This window comes from Cupressus sempervirens, chromosome 10 (genome assembly GCF_028749045.1).
Source record: "Cupressus sempervirens isolate cs-2001-9-10 chromosome 10, ASM2874904v1, whole genome shotgun sequence".
Classification (NCBI taxonomy): Eukaryota; Viridiplantae; Streptophyta; class Pinopsida; order Cupressales; family Cupressaceae; genus Cupressus; species Cupressus sempervirens.
The window spans coordinates 167,140,994-167,159,778 of record NC_143127.1 but is presented as its reverse complement, the minus strand read 5'-3'; the positions used below and the strand labels follow the sequence as shown (position 1 = coordinate 167,159,778).

The following is an 18,785-nucleotide window of genomic DNA, read 5'->3' as shown; positions in this document are numbered from 1 at the left end:
TAAAAACATTTGTTACTAAAATAATAAAAAATTCTTTCTAGTTTGATATAACTCTTGACAGCATACGCATGTTAATTTCTCATTGAGGGAAATGAAGTATCATTTAAATCTGATTTTAGATTGGTCGAAATTGTCTGTTCACCTTGATTCTAATTGATTGTGTGAAATTGACGAGGTTGCAATACTACTATCTCATCTTGCTCTAGAATTAAAAAATGCTTTTAGATATTTTGGTTTTGGTTGGTTCACTTATTTCTGGTTTTGACTATTACGGTGTATAGTGTTATTCAGGTTCTCTATAAGATACCACAACCTAGACCATGTAGTATTATAATCTGAATATTAATGTTGTAACAGATCCCGAAAATTTTCATGAATTTGATACCTGCATCTTTAGTTGATAACAATTTCAGGATTGACAAATTTATGTGATATTAACCCCATATTGATTAAATAAATGCAATGTTCATAGGTAAGGTTTTCTTGTGAGTAGCTAAGAATACCATCTTTCCTTAAATAAATTTAGGAACAATCTTCATCTTTAAACTAAATAAGTTTGGAATTTTGTCAAAGAATTTAAATACTTTTTTGTCTCAGTGAAATGCGGTCAAGGGAAATCCCCCTTTAATATTATAGAGAGTTTAGAAAATTGCTGAACTGATGAGAGGTAACAGGTAACAGCATTGTAGTCCATTAAAGGAAGACCCAACAAAAAATGACTACATTATTTTAATGGTCACTTAACATAAAAGAGCCTTTAAAAGCCTAAACATTACAAAAACGGTATTAAAGAAACCAACAGACATTTGCAAATCCTGAGTAATCCCCCAAATGCCCAGTCAACAAAGAAAAAAGCTTTTGAATATGAACAAGTTTCATCTTCCATATGTTGATCTTACACGGTTGCCTAACTTCGAAACATCTCTTCCATGCTCCTTGTCATAATTCTTGTAAGTGTACTTTGCAAGAGAGTTCCCATGGTACTAATAATTCCCTACGTTCGTGCAACAATTGTCTACCTGATTATTCGTTCAACTGCCTTTAAATTTGTTAGCAAAATGGATAACCTGTTTGCCAACTACAATCATAAGAATTAGCACTTTCGAATCCTTCCCACTCTTCAAGAGTGTATTAAACAGATGAATTATTCCCAATGGGATAATTGACAACTAAACCGTGTTCAGTATTTGATTCTATATATACCTATTGTATGATGTGATATGCCAACATATGAAGAATGAACCATGCAATTTCAGAAGTATTGGTGATTTTCTAATTTGATGATTCTTTTGTATGCAATGCATTGATGTTTATTTGTGAATCACCTTTAATTTGAGTGACATTTATTCTGTTTGGCTCAAAAAATTTGGAGGTTAAACTTTACAATTTGAATCATATTCATGAATGAGCTTTTCTCATTCATTTGAGACAATAAACTTCGCTTGACATTCAAATTTCTCCTAGCTAAATTGTTGATTTTTTGCTTTTTACCATCCATGTACAATGGAAGATGTCCATGTGGCATTTGCTTGTGTAAGGAAGTGATGTCTAACCATTGGCGTGAATGAGGATCAAAGAACCCATTCTTCAATAGAATGGAAATTGCTATTCTAATATAAATATTTACATGAATTCAACTAAGTTATAATAGGAATCTAACGATTGAGACCATAATACAAATGTAACTATGTATACAAGCAAAATCATTATTTCAACTAAGTTTGAAATGAATGCTCATGGGTTTCCATTAAATTTTCAACATATAATAGGCATTGGGAGGATAGGAGGAAAATGCGATGTATTATAAAACATGTAAGTGATAAATTTTATTTATTTATTATGATAATTAATAGTTTTTCTAGCCCATCTTAACATGTAAGAGTTAAAGTTCATACCAAGGATAAAGGTATTTATTTAGTTATTATAGATACAATGATCTAAAACTGTTCGAATATAAAGGTAATAAAAGTATAATTAGAAGAGAGAATATAGAGCAAATTTGATATAAACTTCTATGAAGAGTTTTTTTAAGTGACTTATTATTATAGTTTAATATACGGGTATTGAATTTACTTAGTCTTTCTACCATGGCAATTTTTTTTTAATAATACAATAAAATAATCTTTTTACAACCCTCTATAAAATTTCATATCTGTGAAGGCAAAGATTAAAAAGAAAAATTGATTAAATTTAAATATCTCACAATATTGAACCTATTACCACTTAAAAACCAACTACTTTTTAAAAAGGATTCATTCAATGCATAGCTCCACAACTAATATTATCGTTTAAATTTCTATAATATAGGTCACATGCAAGTCATCTTCTTAAAGGTTATACAAACTATAACCCATATTTTTTGGATTTCTAATTTTTATTTCATTAGTGACTATCACAAAAAGCCTTGTAAGAGAGGCAAGAGCCTATAACACAATGGTAAATTGTGAGTGTCTTATCTGGGAGGTCTTGGGTTCAAATCTCCTCGAGTTAAATAAATAAATAATAATAAAAAATTAAAAACACATGATAATTAATCTTGGCTTTGGCCTCTTACCGATCAAAAAAAAAAAAAAAAAAGCCTTGTAAGAGTTAGGTCATTGTTGCCTAAATTATGCTTTTACTTTAGATGACATCCTCATCAAGATTTAAAATTATTCGTGTACATAATTTTTTTGTTTTTTAGTGTAAAATATTTTAAGTTTTTGTTATATAATTTTTTACAATCTTTATTTAAAGATATATTTGTTATTAAATCTCTGAATTTATATATAAAAAAAAAAATTATATAGATAATAAAGTAAATAGAAATTTCTTCTTTATTTTCTATAAATATAGAGGAAGAACTATAGTGAAAGTAATCATAGTGGAGGTTTTCTATCAAGTAGGATTAGGCTATGAAAGAACACCCAAGAATGCCCTTAGTAAATTTAAGCAAACTATTACAAATGTGACCTAACATGAAAATTGGTTAGGTCATATGCCTTGTTCATACTAAAACCTCCATTTATATACAACTTACTAAGAATCTAAAAACATGGAAAGATGGAATGACTAATCCTGAATATGAGGTCATATTAGGTACCCATGTGCCAATGGATCTCTCTAAATGGAGAAAAATCTAGGAAAAAATCTCTCCAAAATAAAAAAATGTAACATAAGAATGATACAACCTTACGTGAAGAAAAATGACCCCATAAGAGAGAAGAAGATAGTCCATGTTATCCTTCCTCCCCACTAGCTCCCCTTAATGTAGAATCTCCCACAATAAGGGACAATGATAAAGGATGTTGATAAGGGTCCAAAACCATCAAACAACATTCCTACAATTAGGAAGAAAAAAACTAAAAATATATGTTGAAGTTCTTCTCATTCCTAAAAGGAATACGAGGGAATAAGGCATAAGGTATATGATGTCTTTTCTCAAATGTCACCATGTTAATGTCAAAGGTTTCACAATCAAATCAAGAGTCCTTGACCACACTAATGAACATGAAAATTCAAAACCTTGTGAAAATTAATGTACAACACAACTTTGACTAATATAACTCCTTTAAATATTCTTCAAGGGTCTCCAACCCAATGTAGAAATTGATCATTTCCACTTAACTTGCTAACTCATTTGCAGATAATTTGGTAAGCTTTTCTGAATTTCAAATTTCAATACACATCTTGTTTAGCTCATCTATTGAGCTAGGAGGTATGTTTCATTATGACTAAAATTGCGACACTCATATAAAGATATGATTTCATAGTTTCAACAATGGTTTAATGACTAAGGTAGAAATCTAAGATAAATTATGATGCTCATATAAGGATTCAATTTCCTAATTTCAACAATATTTCAACAAATTGGGTAAAATCTAAGAGAACTGATCACATGTAGGAATCATTAGAACTTCTTAGGAGCTGAACCATCCCAATACCACTTCAAGTTCACTTAATTATTGAGTTTTCTCTAAGATCATTTCTCTTAAATTTTTACCATATTCGTTGAAATAACGCCGAACCTATCAAATTGAATGCTTATTCAAGTATCATAATTTGAGTCATAATGAAACATACCTCCCACTCATCAATATATGAGCTAAACAATATTTATATTGAAATTCATAATTCAAACAAGCTTACCAAATTATCTGCAAATGAGTTAGCAAGTTAAGTGGAATTGATTTATGGTTAAGTGCAATTTGTATTGGGATTTCCAACCACTCAATTGATGGTTTAGTGTCATCTAGATGCAATGAGTGCGAAGTGGACCATTAAATCATAAGGTATAAGTTCACATGAACCACTACTCATAAAATATTGGTCGATGAGTTCAAATATAAAACTATAGTTAAATGTTGATATAATTATCATAATCACATTCTCCTTAGATCTCACTCATGCAACATGAAAGTGAATTCTTTTTGTTTGAAAATAGATATGTCAACAAGATGTAGAAATGTAAAAAATGGGACATAAATGCTGAACTAAGATAGAAAAATTGAATTTAGTAGTTATTTTCTTTACTAGTATTTACTAATGTGGATGATAATTGACACAAAGAATAATATGATTTAGTAACAAATTAGGGAAAAGGTAAATTAAAATAGAGACCTATTTAATAGGACAATGAATCATAGTAAAACTTTCAAAAATATAAAGAAATCTATAAGTAGAGAATAAATAATTAAATGTAGGTCAATATGTTAAGGAGTGTGTAAGTCCTAAAAAGTTGAAAGTTGAGATGCCTAAAATGATATATACTATGAAATTAGAGTACAGATACAAATGCATCAAATGCATGAATTATTAGATGAAAAAAACACTTATGAAGGAAAAAACATGCCAAATTATTATGGGTACGAACAAACTAGGATTAGATTGATATAAACAAACTTTTAAGTACACTCAAAATGTGTCATATCCCTTAGATACCTTATTAAGTTTTGTTGCCCTACCCCTACCCATGCGATAATTAGGACTAGGGGTGGATTTCATGCTTAACTATGTTAATGAAGCTGTGTGTGTGTAAGTCTTAACACACACACGCACGCACGCACGCACACACGCACGCGCGCACACACACACACACACGCACACGCACACACACACACACACACGCGCACACACACACACACACACACACACACACACACACACACACACACACACACACACACACACACACACACACACACACACATGCGCGTGGGCGCGCGCACACATAGGTTCATCAACATAGTTAAGCATGGAATCCACCCCTAGTCCTAATTACAATAGGGGTAGGGGTCGGGAAACAAAATTGAATAAGGTATCTAAGGAGTATGACACATTTTGAGCACACTTAAAAGTATATTACTCATTTCTTCCATGACAAAGAGAAAACTAGGAGTAAATGGGCATGGGTAAGGCACATGAAAGGGGTATTAATGCCACTACTAATGCATGATACCTTATTCCTTTGAGGAAGAAAAATATGCATGATTAGCTAGAATGCACTCTAAGTTTTCTTTAAAAACCCCCATTACAACCTTTTAAGGGAGATATTTCTCTTTACTCAACTAGGTAGAGAATAAGGGCGTGAAAGAAAGAGAGTGAAGGAGTTTGGCTAACCTACAAGTGTTACGAGTAGAGTGATGCCATACTACAATTATGGATATATTTCTATTTTCTTGAATATGTTGTTGGTTGTAGTTGTAGTATTTTTTGTATACCCTCACGTCCTTCTACAATTGATTAAACAAAATATTGCTAAGCCATATTTCTTAGATTGCCCTAATATACTCTTTTGTAGACATTTTCTTATTTATGTAAAAGAAAAGCTAAAACTACAATACATCACAACTGAGGTATTAAGAATTACAATACTCTTATTTGATTTAGATTGAGTCCATAACAACAAGTTCTTTTCTTTTCTTTCTATCTCTCTTTTCATACTTTATCAAATATGAGAAATCACTAGAATGGGTGGAATTTATTTACCAGAGAAACTAGAAGAATTGAGTCTATAATAAATACACCTAGTTCATGTTAGAAGTCAAGGACCAAGTTCACATTTGCATAAAATCATTGGTTCCTTGCTAAGAAATCTTTTTTCTTCTTTTTGAGTATCTTTTGTTCCCAAGTTTAGTGGACTTTCTATTGTTAAATACTCCGCATTTAAGCATTTTTTGTTATAAGAATAATTTCAAATTTTATTTAGAAATATGCATATATTTGTCTGGTTACCAAACAATTGTTTTATACATAGTAGAAGGTTGAAGTCAAGTACAAGTTTCTTTAAAATAAAATAAAATAAAAGGTTATTAAATTTTAAGTTAGAGCCATATGATGAACATTACTCTCTTTGCTAAATCTCATGATGTCCTTACACCTACTGCATACCTAGTAGTTTCTTTAACATTGGACAACATAAACTACCATTAGTTTCTTTAACATTATCCGAATAGCATAAACACAACCATTAAGAATATGGAATATGTAGCCTTAAATTATAGAATCCCCATTTGTGATATAGAAGAAGACCTTATAGAGAGACAAAGGTAAATAGAGTAACTTGTTAGTAAAATTATCAATTGCAGAGGTTTGACTACTTGTGGTTGAAAATGTTAGACCACAAAATATTTAATAACTTGATGAAAGGTTGATACAAGATTAATCTTTATAAAAATATTATTTGGAATTTACTAGCTTAAGTTGATTGTTTGAGATTCTTAAAAAAAGGAATGAAACTAGTACTTATGTTCTGTTGGTAATCTTGAAAGTAAGATCTCTCCTCAACTAATTATCATCATTGTAGCTCTTCAGCCAATCCTGAAATATGCTAGAGAAGTTGTAGGTTCTATTGTCCTTGGGTATGACAACATCAAACTAGCTCATGATGATTTCAAACGATCTTTTTCCTATGAATTCCCTTATCCCTGGCGTGTTTTTGCTACCTCTCCTTTGCTAAATAATTGTTGAAAGAACTTAAGGAGTATGGGGAGAATAAAACTTTATGTATTTTACCATTGTAAAAAATACTTTAAGAGTTGACTCTAGTTGCTTGGTTACAGACTACACTACTAGCCTTAGTTAGTTAGGCTTGGAACTATCTACATCTATATTAGGATTCTCTTTCCAATTATAGTGCTAAACCATGTACATACATTGGATGTTGTGACAATAGAAGGAGTTAAAACCCTATGAAGGTATAGGTAGAGAGATGCAATCCTCTAACATTTAGGATAGTCCTCTCTGTCTGAGGTGATCAAGAAAGAATAAATCAGATGACTTTCTTAAGATAATCTTTTCTGCTTGGGATAAACCATATTCAAGGAGCTTATTTATGCCCAAAGACTTTCAACCATACCCCTAGATAGTAAATAGATACGTCCAATTACATGCAGGTGAGGGATGTCCCCACATTTTGTTAGAAATAGGGAATATTGAGAGGGAGGGGGGCAATGTTCCACAAACTTTTTCCCAATTATATATATTATTAAACAATCTTTAAACTTGCATAGATGATCAAATTGCAAAGTAAACATAAGCATAACACAATGAAACTCATAACACCATTATTTGTTAATTAGGGAAACCCTAGCCAAGGGAAAACCCCAGTGGGGATGGTTTTCACAAAATGATCCACTAATCAAAAGTATCTTATGAAAGATATCGACCTTGTTAGGAATCCATTACATTTCTATAGTGTATACCTCCTTGTTAGAGGACTAGGCCTTGTTAGAAGCCTCAACCCGTTATGAGTTGTTATTACAATACAAAAGTTCAAGATAATCTCACTTCTCAAACATGAATATATAACTGTATAATGCTATCGATAGAGATAATTTTTTTTTTCATTGTGTTGATATCTTCTATATTTGACCAGTCTTTGTATTTCTCTTCAAAATTGTACATAAAACTACATTGCTCTATGCTAACATAAAATTTACATCTTTATCAATCATACAAAGTGCCAAAATAAACATCATATCATTACAATACAATGCCATACTTGACTTAACAAACATTCCTTTCCTTTATTAAAAACTCTTCATAAGTTGGCCTTGTGCTGCCTTGCACATTACCAAATCTTGACATAAAGTTTTACCACATGTGGGTTAACATATAGGATATCGTCCCAACCTTGTTAAGAAATTAGTTTGGTAAACCATAATAATCATATACTATTACTACCTTTTACTCTTTTCTGCCATGTTAACCTGTTACTACTAAATCCATAATAACTTATACAAAACTTAATATCCCTTTTAATGCTCTTGCACACATGTCATATACTATATGTACTACATTCCCTAAAGTGAACATAACCTCATGTGCTTCCCACGAAGCTCACCAAAAAAAAATAAGTTTTTGGAAACCTATTTTCTTGTTATGTACTTAGTCAAATTTCTAGGTATTGTGCCTTCAGTCTTCACCAAAAGTTCATCTATTACAAAATGAGTGATATTTTGCCATTAACTTATCAACTACCCTCAACCAAATTTTCAACACATTTATCTATATAAATGGACTAATTCTCCTAGAAGCATATGGGCCTAGGGGCCAACTACACACCAACAATGGATGTTCTCATTACTTAGCTTTTGATGGACTAAAAGGAAGTAGCGATTCTAATATAATTGGGTAGATATAAGACAAGAAAATATCATAGTGGGGTATGACAAGAATTAATTATGGGTAGTTGATACACATTCAAGATTTTACCTTAAGGGTAATTCCCATATAAGTTGTAAAACATATCCATTTCTCTCTCACCAGAGTACACAAAATCCTCTTAGAGGGGTGGATAGGGATTAGATCCACGAATGAGGGATCACATTGCACCTCAAGCCATCCAAACCATTTACAAAAAAAATTCTTCATGTAATCAAAAAAATCTTAAGGTATGCTCCAAAGTATGGTTAGTTATTTACTTCTAGTCATAGTTATGATGAATTCAAATTATTATCATGATGCTTTAACTGATTGTTGCACTTGGGTTTATGCCATATGTATTTATATATAAATATATATCTAGTTGTGATTAAAAAAAGAATTCCTTATTTTTTGTTCCCTTTGGATTATTATCACATAGGTATCAAAGTGTAGATGTCGACCCTGGGACCTAGGTGCTGACACCTTCCATTCACTAACATGGCTACTTGTTGATGGAAACCATGAGATGCATAAGGAAAGAAAATAAGAATTCTAAAACTATACCACACCCTCAATGTGACAACCTAGAAGGATCCAAGACAACTGACAACGTGGAACTAAATAAAAATAGAACTATTTGACATTGAGCCATTGGTTGAAACCATCAAACAAATTAAGATTCAAAAAAGGAAGAATTTGAGCACATATTATAAGAGCCTAGAACCACCAAAAGGAATCCAGTGCTAAACCTCTATGCAGTGTAAGAATTTGGCTTAGGTCAGAATTCACCCAAGAACTAAAGAACTCAACACAAGCACACAGTAGACCAAAATAGACAGAGTATGATCAAAATGACTATATTCATTCAATAACTGGTTGAGAGTACACTAGGAGTGCCTAATTATAAAGGCCTCAGGAGAGCTTCTAGAATGCATAGAACTCAGCATCATGATATGTCATACAACCAGGAACATGTCCACCAGATATGGGTTATCCTCCATTGAGCACGAGATTAAGTGCGATGATGTGAGGATAAGCCTACAATGGTGTAGCATGCAAATTACTGGTGTAGACAACATGTGCTAAATAAGGAGTGCGGATAACTGTGTTATCATCATGACAACTTAGTGAATGATGCATACTCCTGTGTTGTAGACACCATGTGCATAATTAGAGTTGTGTAACTCAATGAGAGTACACAAACTCCTAAGTGTCTTACCTAAAATAATAATAAAATAATGCATTAACCTAAGTAAAACTTAAGTAAGTGTAATAATTAAATACTTATTTACACCAACATGAAGAAACCCTAAGCCATTAGAGATTTTCCTTTTGGTTGTGGATGAAATTCTCCTACTCTATCAAAGGAAGCTACTCTAGAATATAATTGTGTGTACACTTGCATGACTATATCTATGGGTGCCTTAGATAAGTTAGAGCCTAAAGATGATGAAATCCCTATAGTGTAATAGACAATCTATGTGTGGAAAGACAATGCAACAACACTAAATAAATATCATCATTATATGCAAAATCTAGTATCTATGATTGAAAATAGGACTATATGCACATTTATCATGTCTTTATGACATTGTGAATTTTATTGGAATGAATATTAACTACTTGGGATAAATGTTGTTTATGAATTTATATATTTCAAACTAACAATTAACAAGATTTGTGTAATCTAAACAAAGAATAGTTATGCCAATTAAAATAGTATTATATTTCTATCTTGCAAAATCAACCTACCAAAATGAAGTAGAGATCGAGGAGCAAATCTATCCCTCAACCTTGATGAAGTTCTACACACAAGTAGGGGTGCCAAATTAGCACCTCCTATTGTACCAAAGGAGTTGTAGGATGCATTTAATTATCATTATACCAAGATAGAAAGGTACCAATCATATACAACCATTGGTACTGAAGATGAAGATCAAAAGTTCAAAGAGAAGATAAACCCAATTTATGAAAAAAGATCTAGAATTACCACGTATGTCAAGGAAACAACAAGGTGTGGGAAATGAGCCATTAATAAAAGAATAAAAGGATATGCAAGAATGTAAGTTTGATGGCACTAGAGGTGGAGATGCATTTGAAGCATGGCTGATTGGGATGACTAAATATTTTGGGCTATTGGAATTGGCCTCGAACACTAAGGCTAGGATTTCCATCTACTAGATAGAAAGTAAGGCCTTACTATGTTGGGACCATTTAGTAGAAATTAAAGTCTATGGTATAAGTCAAATGACATGGTAAAAGTTCACAAGGAAATTTAAAAAGGAATATATATTTTCCCATCATCAAGATCAAAAGATGGCTACGTTCCATTCACCATGCTAAGGACAAATACAAATAATAGAGCACACAACTAAGTTTATTTACCTACTACACAATGTGAATTATATGAATCGAGAAGAGGATCAAGTGAATAATCTTATATTGGGATTGAATAAAATTATTTTATATGCAACCAAGCTTCCTCAACCCAAAACCTTGAACCAAGCTATGGAGGTGCCCTATTTGGTGAGAAAAAAAAGTTTGAACATAAACAAAAGAGATAAAACTCTAGCTACTAAAAAATAAAGAGAATAAATTCCAAGAACACAAGTCTAAGGGAAAGGCTTTCAAAAATTTAAGAAGGGCCAAAACTATAGGAACAACCATGGGTTAGAGATTCAAAAGGATAGGGAAGACAATAGACAAAAAATATCAAGACAAATGACACTAATTATAAACAAGTAGATTATATAATGTCAATTCCTAAAATATTGAAAGATAAATAATTCCTAAAAAAGTTATATTTGTGAGATAACATAAGACTTAACTACACACATAATTTTGTCACTTCCAATGTATTATATTTCAAATTGTCTCTCTTACAATATTGAATAAAGAATCACAATCACAAATTTTTTTCTTAATATATATTCATTGCTTAAGACTCAGAGCATCTAGATCACTTCATCGTATACCTTCAAAACTTAGCCTGTCTCCAATGAGAGCGACTCTCTCACCATTTTAAATTCAAGCCATGTAAAATAAACTATTTCTTAGAGAACCAGTTGATTTCGGCTGTTTCATATTAAAAAGTAGTTTTTGGGTCTTATATAACAATTGGTAAAATAAACTATTTCTTGAGAAGTCAAGTAGAGTTCCGACCTTCACTAGTAGCGGCCTTCCTTGAATAGAATTACATGAAAGACACATTTTCTAAGTTGATTAACAGAGAGTACACATGGAAATAGACAAAGTTAGGGCAACTCAAGTTAAATAGATAGTTAAAATAACAGGTAGCACAACTTGACAATGAATGTGGACAAAGCTAAAAGCATTTCTTTCTGTTATTTAAGTTTGTTCATTCTTTTTATCAATGTTATTAAATAGACTATTTTTTGGTGTGTGGTCTTATGGATGTCATTAAAATTCATTCATTTCATTTCATTTCAAACTTCTCTTAGTTTCTGAGCAAGTGAATCAGAGGGAGAAAGAAGAAATGACAATGTTGGGAACTCTTGAGGTGCTCCTTGTCAAGGCCCAAGACATTCACAATACTAACTTTTTATGTAAATTCATTCATCTTTCTCTTTAACATTTTCTTATAGATGAATGGAACTAGAATGCATAACAATTTACCAGTTTAATGAGGGTTCTATGTTGTTAAATCTTTGAAGCTAAATCTATGATCACAATAGATTACTTAACTTAGAATTATGTTTTGTCATGGGTTTTAATTTTTGTATTTTGATTTTATTAAATATTATAGTTTTCAACAAGCCAAACAACTATGATTGTTATGATTGTTGTTTAGATCAGTGAAGGTAAATTTCTAATCACAGTAGATCTATGAAAGAATGAACCTCAGTGACTACAACAATGCCATCATTACTGAACCCCGACACTATCAAATGAAACCCTAGTCCATGACACTATCAATGAAGCACTTCTCGTCATCACTTCTAATTTCTACAAATTGATTTGATTAGATCTCATAATCTTCAAGGAGGCAAACAATAATGAAATTTCTTTAGATTGATGAAGGTAAATTTTTGATTACAATAGATCAACAAAAGAATGAACATCTCTGACTACAAAAATACCGTCACTACTTAACCCTCACACTATCAAATGAAACCCTCATCCATGAAACTATCAAATAGAGCCCTTAGCATCATCACTTCTAATTTTCACATGTTGATTTTATTACATCTCCTAATTTTCAACAAGCCAACAATTATGACTTTTTATTTTATATTTTTTAGATAGAAACTAATGATGTTTACTTTCTCTTATATGCAGTCAAGATTGTTGAAAGTAAGTTGCAGACCCAAAAACTAATTAACAACAGAAACAAAATAGAGCAATAACAAGACCAGAGAAAAAGAACAAAAATAGAGACACCACAATTATAGTGGTTCATCCAGATATTCTGGATTACATCCACATTACAAGTAGGGCAAATATCTCTATTAGAAATAAATCTTGATACAATGATACAACATCTCTCAGCTCATAGCATATATAAATGCATTCAAGCATCTCCGAGAATCAAGGAGGAGCAGTTACAATCAATGGTGATTGGGCTTCACAAAGAGTCTCTGCAGAACCGTTACACTGCAGAACCGTTACAATCTCCCACTTGAAGTCCAATCAGCACTACAAGATGAGCTGCTTAGAGATATCCCCCACTTGGTGCTTATCGCAACGTCGTCACAATGCCGAGAGAAGCTCTATATAATTCAAACTTCTCTCGAGATACAACTTTGGTGAACATATCAGCCAGATTGACCATTGTGTCAATCTTCTCTAACTTTAATCTTCCCTCTTCAAGAGCATGACTAATGAAGTGAAATCTGGTTTCTATATTCTTGGAACGACTGTGGAAGGTTGAATTGTGGGCCAAATAGATGGCACTCCTGCTGTCTGAAAATAGAGTAAAAGTGGATTGTTTAAATCCCAACTCTCCAAACAATCATTGTAACCATATCAACTCTTTTGCCCCCTCCGTGAGAGAAATGTATTCAGCCTCGGTAGAGGAAGAGCAACAACTGGTTGCTTTCGAGAAGTCCAGCTAATCGTTGCCCCGACAAACTTAAACACATAGCCTGTTGTTGATCTTTGTTTATCTAAATCTCCAGCCATATCAGCATTAGCATATCCGCAGATGTAAGGAGATTTACTGTTAAAACATAAAACATGAGAGGAAGTGCCTCTCAAATACTAAAGAATCCATTAAATTTCTTGCCAATGAGTTTTTCCAGGATTACTCATAAAACCACTCACAACTCCCACTGCATGAGCAATATCCGGATGTGTGCTAACCATGGAATACATTAGACTCCCAACTGCTGAAGAATAGGGAATACCAACCATCACATGTTTTTCTTCCGGAGTAGAAGGACACAACTTAGAAGACAATTTAAAATGATCAGCCAATGGAGTGGCAACTGATTTGGTATTGGACATATTGAATTTTTCTAAAACTTTAAGAATGTATTTTTCTTGAGATAATCTGAGTTCTCTTTTATGCCTATCACGGATGATATCCATCCCAAGAATCCTCTTCATTGCCCCTAAATCTTTCATGGAAAAACGAAGAGACAAATGTGTCTTCAGCTCATGAATGACTCTCATACTGTTACTAGCAGTCAACATATCATCAACATATAATAATAAGATCACGAACTAACCAGTCGGAAGCCTTTTGTGGTATACACATGGGTTTGATTCGCAGCGGGTAAAGCCTTGCTGAGTCATAAAATTATCAAACTTCAAGTACCATTGACGAGGAGCTTGTTTCAGCCCATAAAGACTCCTCTTTAATTTGCAAACTAAATGTTCCTACCCTTGTTTGATAAAGCCTTCTGGATGTTCCATATATAATTCTTCATCAATATCTCCATGTAGAAATGTTGTTTTGACATCAAGTTGCTCAAGCTCGAGGTCCCATGCCAAGTACCAAACGAATTGTTTGCATTTTCACCACTGGAGAAAAAATTTCATTGAAATCCACACCCTGTTTCTGAGAAAATCCCTTTGCTACTAATCTTGCCCTGTATCTTTTTTGACCTCCATCTTCCTCTTTGATGCGATAGACCCACTTATTTTTCAATGCTTTACGATTTGCTGGAAGTGGAACCAAATCTCAGGTTTGGTTTGAGTTTAAAGGCTCAATTTCATCCCGCATTGCATCCATCCAGAACACTGAATTAATATCAGAACATGCTTGTTTACAAGTTTGGGGCTCTGCCTGATCAGAACAGAGAGGAAATAACAACTCATAGTCATCAAGTTTCTTGGGACGTTTCTTCTCTCTTGTAGACTGCCTTAAATTAATATTGTGCAGTGTGGGAACCTCTGGATTTGCAGCCTCTATATTTGAAATTTTTTGTTTTTCAGCCTCTGTGTTTGCAATAATTGGTAACGATAGGGTAGTAGACGTCATAGTTGGAACAGGAGGCTGGTGAGGCAGCGTATTTGGTAGGGGATTTAAAATGACTTCAACACTAGATTGGGGATGCAGAGGTGACTCTACCAGTAGGTGAGGAGAAGTAGTGTGTAGCGCATGTGGTGGGGGCGACTGTATATAAATTGTAGGGTCTACATCCTCCACAACAACATGGGTAACGACTAATGGCATGGTGTGGGGAACCGGTAGGGGTTGCGGTGGGAATAGAGAAGCCTCTTTTTCAAATGTGGGTTGACCTGTGTGCGTGGAGGTGAGGGGAGGAGTTTGTTGAAACAGGGAACATGGCAATGGAGTAGTAAGATAAGAACTTACATTTCCTGAAGGCATACCAATAGTGGAGGGATGGAAAGTAACGCGAGGAGAATGTGGAATAGTATTGCCATTATCTAATAAATCAAAGTTAATAAAATCATCACAATTAGACCTCTGATTACTCAAACCTGAGAATACTTTCTCATTAAATACAACATCCCTGCTCCATATTACTTTCTGAGTGATTGAATCCCATAACCGGTAACCAAATTGATCTTCACCATACCCCAAAAATATACAATGTTTAGATTTAAAATCCAATTTCGTTTGCTGTTCTTTAGGAACATGAACATACGCATCACACCCAAAAACTCGTAAATGAGAATAGGAAATCCTCTTACCAGTCCACCGTTCTTCTGGAATGTCAAAATCTAAACATGATGAAGGAGCTCTGTTTATTAAATAGACCGCTGTATTACAGGCCTTTGCCCAGAATTCTTTCCCCAAACCAGCATTTGATAACATACATCGAGCTCTTTCTAAAATAGTCCGATTCAACCTCTCAGTTGCACCGTTTTCTTGAGGTGTATACGAGACTGTTTTAATCCTTCGAATACCATTATCTGCACAAAAATTGTCAAACTCTATAGAACAAAACTCACCACCATTTTCTGTTAATAAGCATTTTATTTTTCTTCCAATCTGATTTTCCACCATAGTCTTAAAAACTTTAAATTTTGAAAAAACTTCAGATTTGTTATTCAACATATAAATCCAAAATTTTTGAGTGAAATCATCAAGAAATGTGACAAAATATTTAGCACCACCAAGAGATGTTACCTCCGTAGGACCAAAAACATCAGAATGCACAAGTTCTAATTGAGAAGATTTCTTCTCATGACCCGTCCTTATAAAGCTGGTGCAATTTTGTTTGCCATAAAGGCAATGCTCACATAACTGTAAATCAACCGATTTTAGACCTGAAAGTTGGTCTCTATGAAGCATAACTTCAAGACCTATTTTGCTCATATGACCGAGCCTCTTATGCCAAAGTTCAACATTACTATCCGCAACTGCCATGGCTGCTCCCACTTCACCATGACACTCTAATGTGTACAAACTTCCAATTTTTTGCCCTTTTGCTAAAATTAATTGACCTTTTGACACTTTCCATGAAGCTAAATCAAAACTAACATTGCAGCCTTGTGTATATAACTGACTAATAGAAATTAGATTACGCTTAAGTGTAGGTACATGCCTAACATCTTTTAAAATCCATTTGCTCCCATTTTTCAATGACAATAAAATGTCCCCTTTTCCCACTATGTCACATTCTTTATTATCCCCAAGAAAAACTTTACCGAACATACCTTCTTGGTAATTCATGAAAACACTCCGACATGGAGTTGCATGAAATGAGACACCAAAATCAAGGACCCACGAATTTGAATTTGTGTCACCAGCTGCAAGTACCAAAGCTTCATCAGTTGCAGCATTAACTCCATCATTTATGACTTTATTTTGAGCCTTCTTGTAATGCCAACACTGTTTCTTTGAGTGCCCTGGTTTTCCACAAAACCAACAAGACCCATTTCTTCCTCTCGATTTGGAGTGATGGCTCGATCTTCCTTTTGCGTTACTATTATTATTATTATTATTTCTTCCTCTCTCTCGACTTCTACCTCTATTGCTCATGCTCACAACTGTAAGAGCATCACCGGAAGAGGGTTCTTGATGCTTCCTCCACATGTCTTCACTAAGAAGTGTGGCTACAACTTCATCGAATTTCAATTTGGTCTTGGCTGCAATTGAAGTGCTCACAACCATTACTACACCTTCCCAGCTGTTCGAAAGTGAACACAGTAAAAGAATAGCTTTGATTTCATCATCTAATGGTATACCAATTGAAATGAGTTGACTGGCCAATGTATTAAACTCATTCAGATGATTCGACATTACTCCCCCTTCTTTCATTTTCAGATTATATAGCTTCTTCATTATAAAAACTTTATTCGAAGCAGAAGGTATCTCATACAATGAAGATAATTTCTCAACTAACTCTTTAGTTGTCTTCTCAGCTGAAACGTTAAACAACACGTTACTTGAGAGTGCCAAGAAAATTGTTGCCCTTGCTTTCAAATCCAGTTTTTCCCAGTCTTCGTCTGACAATGATCCTTTTCCCTTTGTCTTACCAAGCAACGCAGGTTGTAAATCTTGCTTGATGAGCAAAGACTCTATCTGCACTTTCCATAGCCCAAAGTTTTTCCCAGAAAACTTTTCAATCTTCCATTTTTCTGCTTCATCCATGGTGCCTGCAAAAAAAAAACTTCACCGATTTCCAAAAAATTTGAACGAGCTTAACCAAGCTCTGATACCAATTGTTGAAAGTAAGTTGCAGACCCAAAATATAATTAACAACAGAAACAAAACAGAGCAATAACAAGACCAGAGAAAAAGAACAAAAATAGAGACACCAAAATTATAGTGGTTCATCCAGATATTCTGGATTACATCCACATTACAAGCAGGGCCAATATTTCTATTAGAAATAAATCTTGATACAATGATACAACAACTCTCAGCTCATAGCATATATAAATGCATTCAAGCATCTTCGAGAATCAAGGAGGAGCAGTTACAATCAACAGTGATTAGGCTTCACAAAGAATCTCTGCAGAACTGTTACACTGCATAACCGTTACACTGCAGAACCATTACAAAGATGAACCCTTACACCTTCCTAAATTTGCAAAACCAGGAGCAGAAAAGAAAAGTTGCATCTAGTGAGTATATTGTATTACCTCATTATTTCCTTTGAGAACGTGTTATGTTGATATATTGAGGGGTTGTTAATATGGTAAACATGTTGTAGGAGAAGGCACACATCCAGAATGGAACGAGAAGTTTGTTTTTAAGTTATCAGAACGTGCTTCTGATATGAGTATCACAATAATGGACAAGGATACATTCAACACCGATGATTTTGTTGGAGAAGAAAAGTAAGTGAGATGAGAAACCCCAAGATAATTTGCACATATTTCTTGTAATTTGACAAACTAGTAAATCCTTATGTTTTTCATAGAATTCCATTGATGGGAGTGTTGATGGAAGGAAACGTGCCTCCTACACCTTATAACGTGGTTCTCATGGACAACACTTATTGTGGGGAGATCATAGTGGGCCTTACTTTCACTCCCAAGGCAAGTTACTATATTTACAAACAAACAATTCTGTTGATGGTTTTTATGGGAAAGGGTCATTCAATTTTTAGATGTACTAATAGTTGAATTGATGTAATTCATGATGTGTGAAGGTAATTGTTTTATGATGGACATTACAAAGAGACTTAATATCTAGAATAAAATTTCTATTGTAATATTGTTATTAAAATCTAATTATGTAATTTTTTGAGTCAAATTCAGTGATCCATATTTTTATT

The 18,785-nt window shown here is 33.4% G+C and overlaps 1 protein-coding gene across 1 annotated transcript in view; it reads left to right on the top strand.

The window, feature by feature from the left end:
• The first annotated feature begins 12,121 nt into the window (after positions 1-12,121).
• LOC149533129 (elicitor-responsive protein 3-like) overlaps positions 12,122-18,785 on the top strand; it is a 7,004-nt gene continuing 340 nt past the window's right edge. Inside the window, exons 1-4 of the mRNA XM_089805206.1 lie at positions 12,122-12,191; positions 18,064-18,129; positions 18,219-18,345; positions 18,429-18,546. Of these exons, the coding sequence (XP_089661332.1) occupies positions 12,122-12,191; positions 18,064-18,129; positions 18,219-18,345; positions 18,429-18,546 (381 nt within the window). The remainder of the gene's footprint in view (positions 12,192-18,063; positions 18,130-18,218; positions 18,346-18,428; positions 18,547-18,785) is intronic.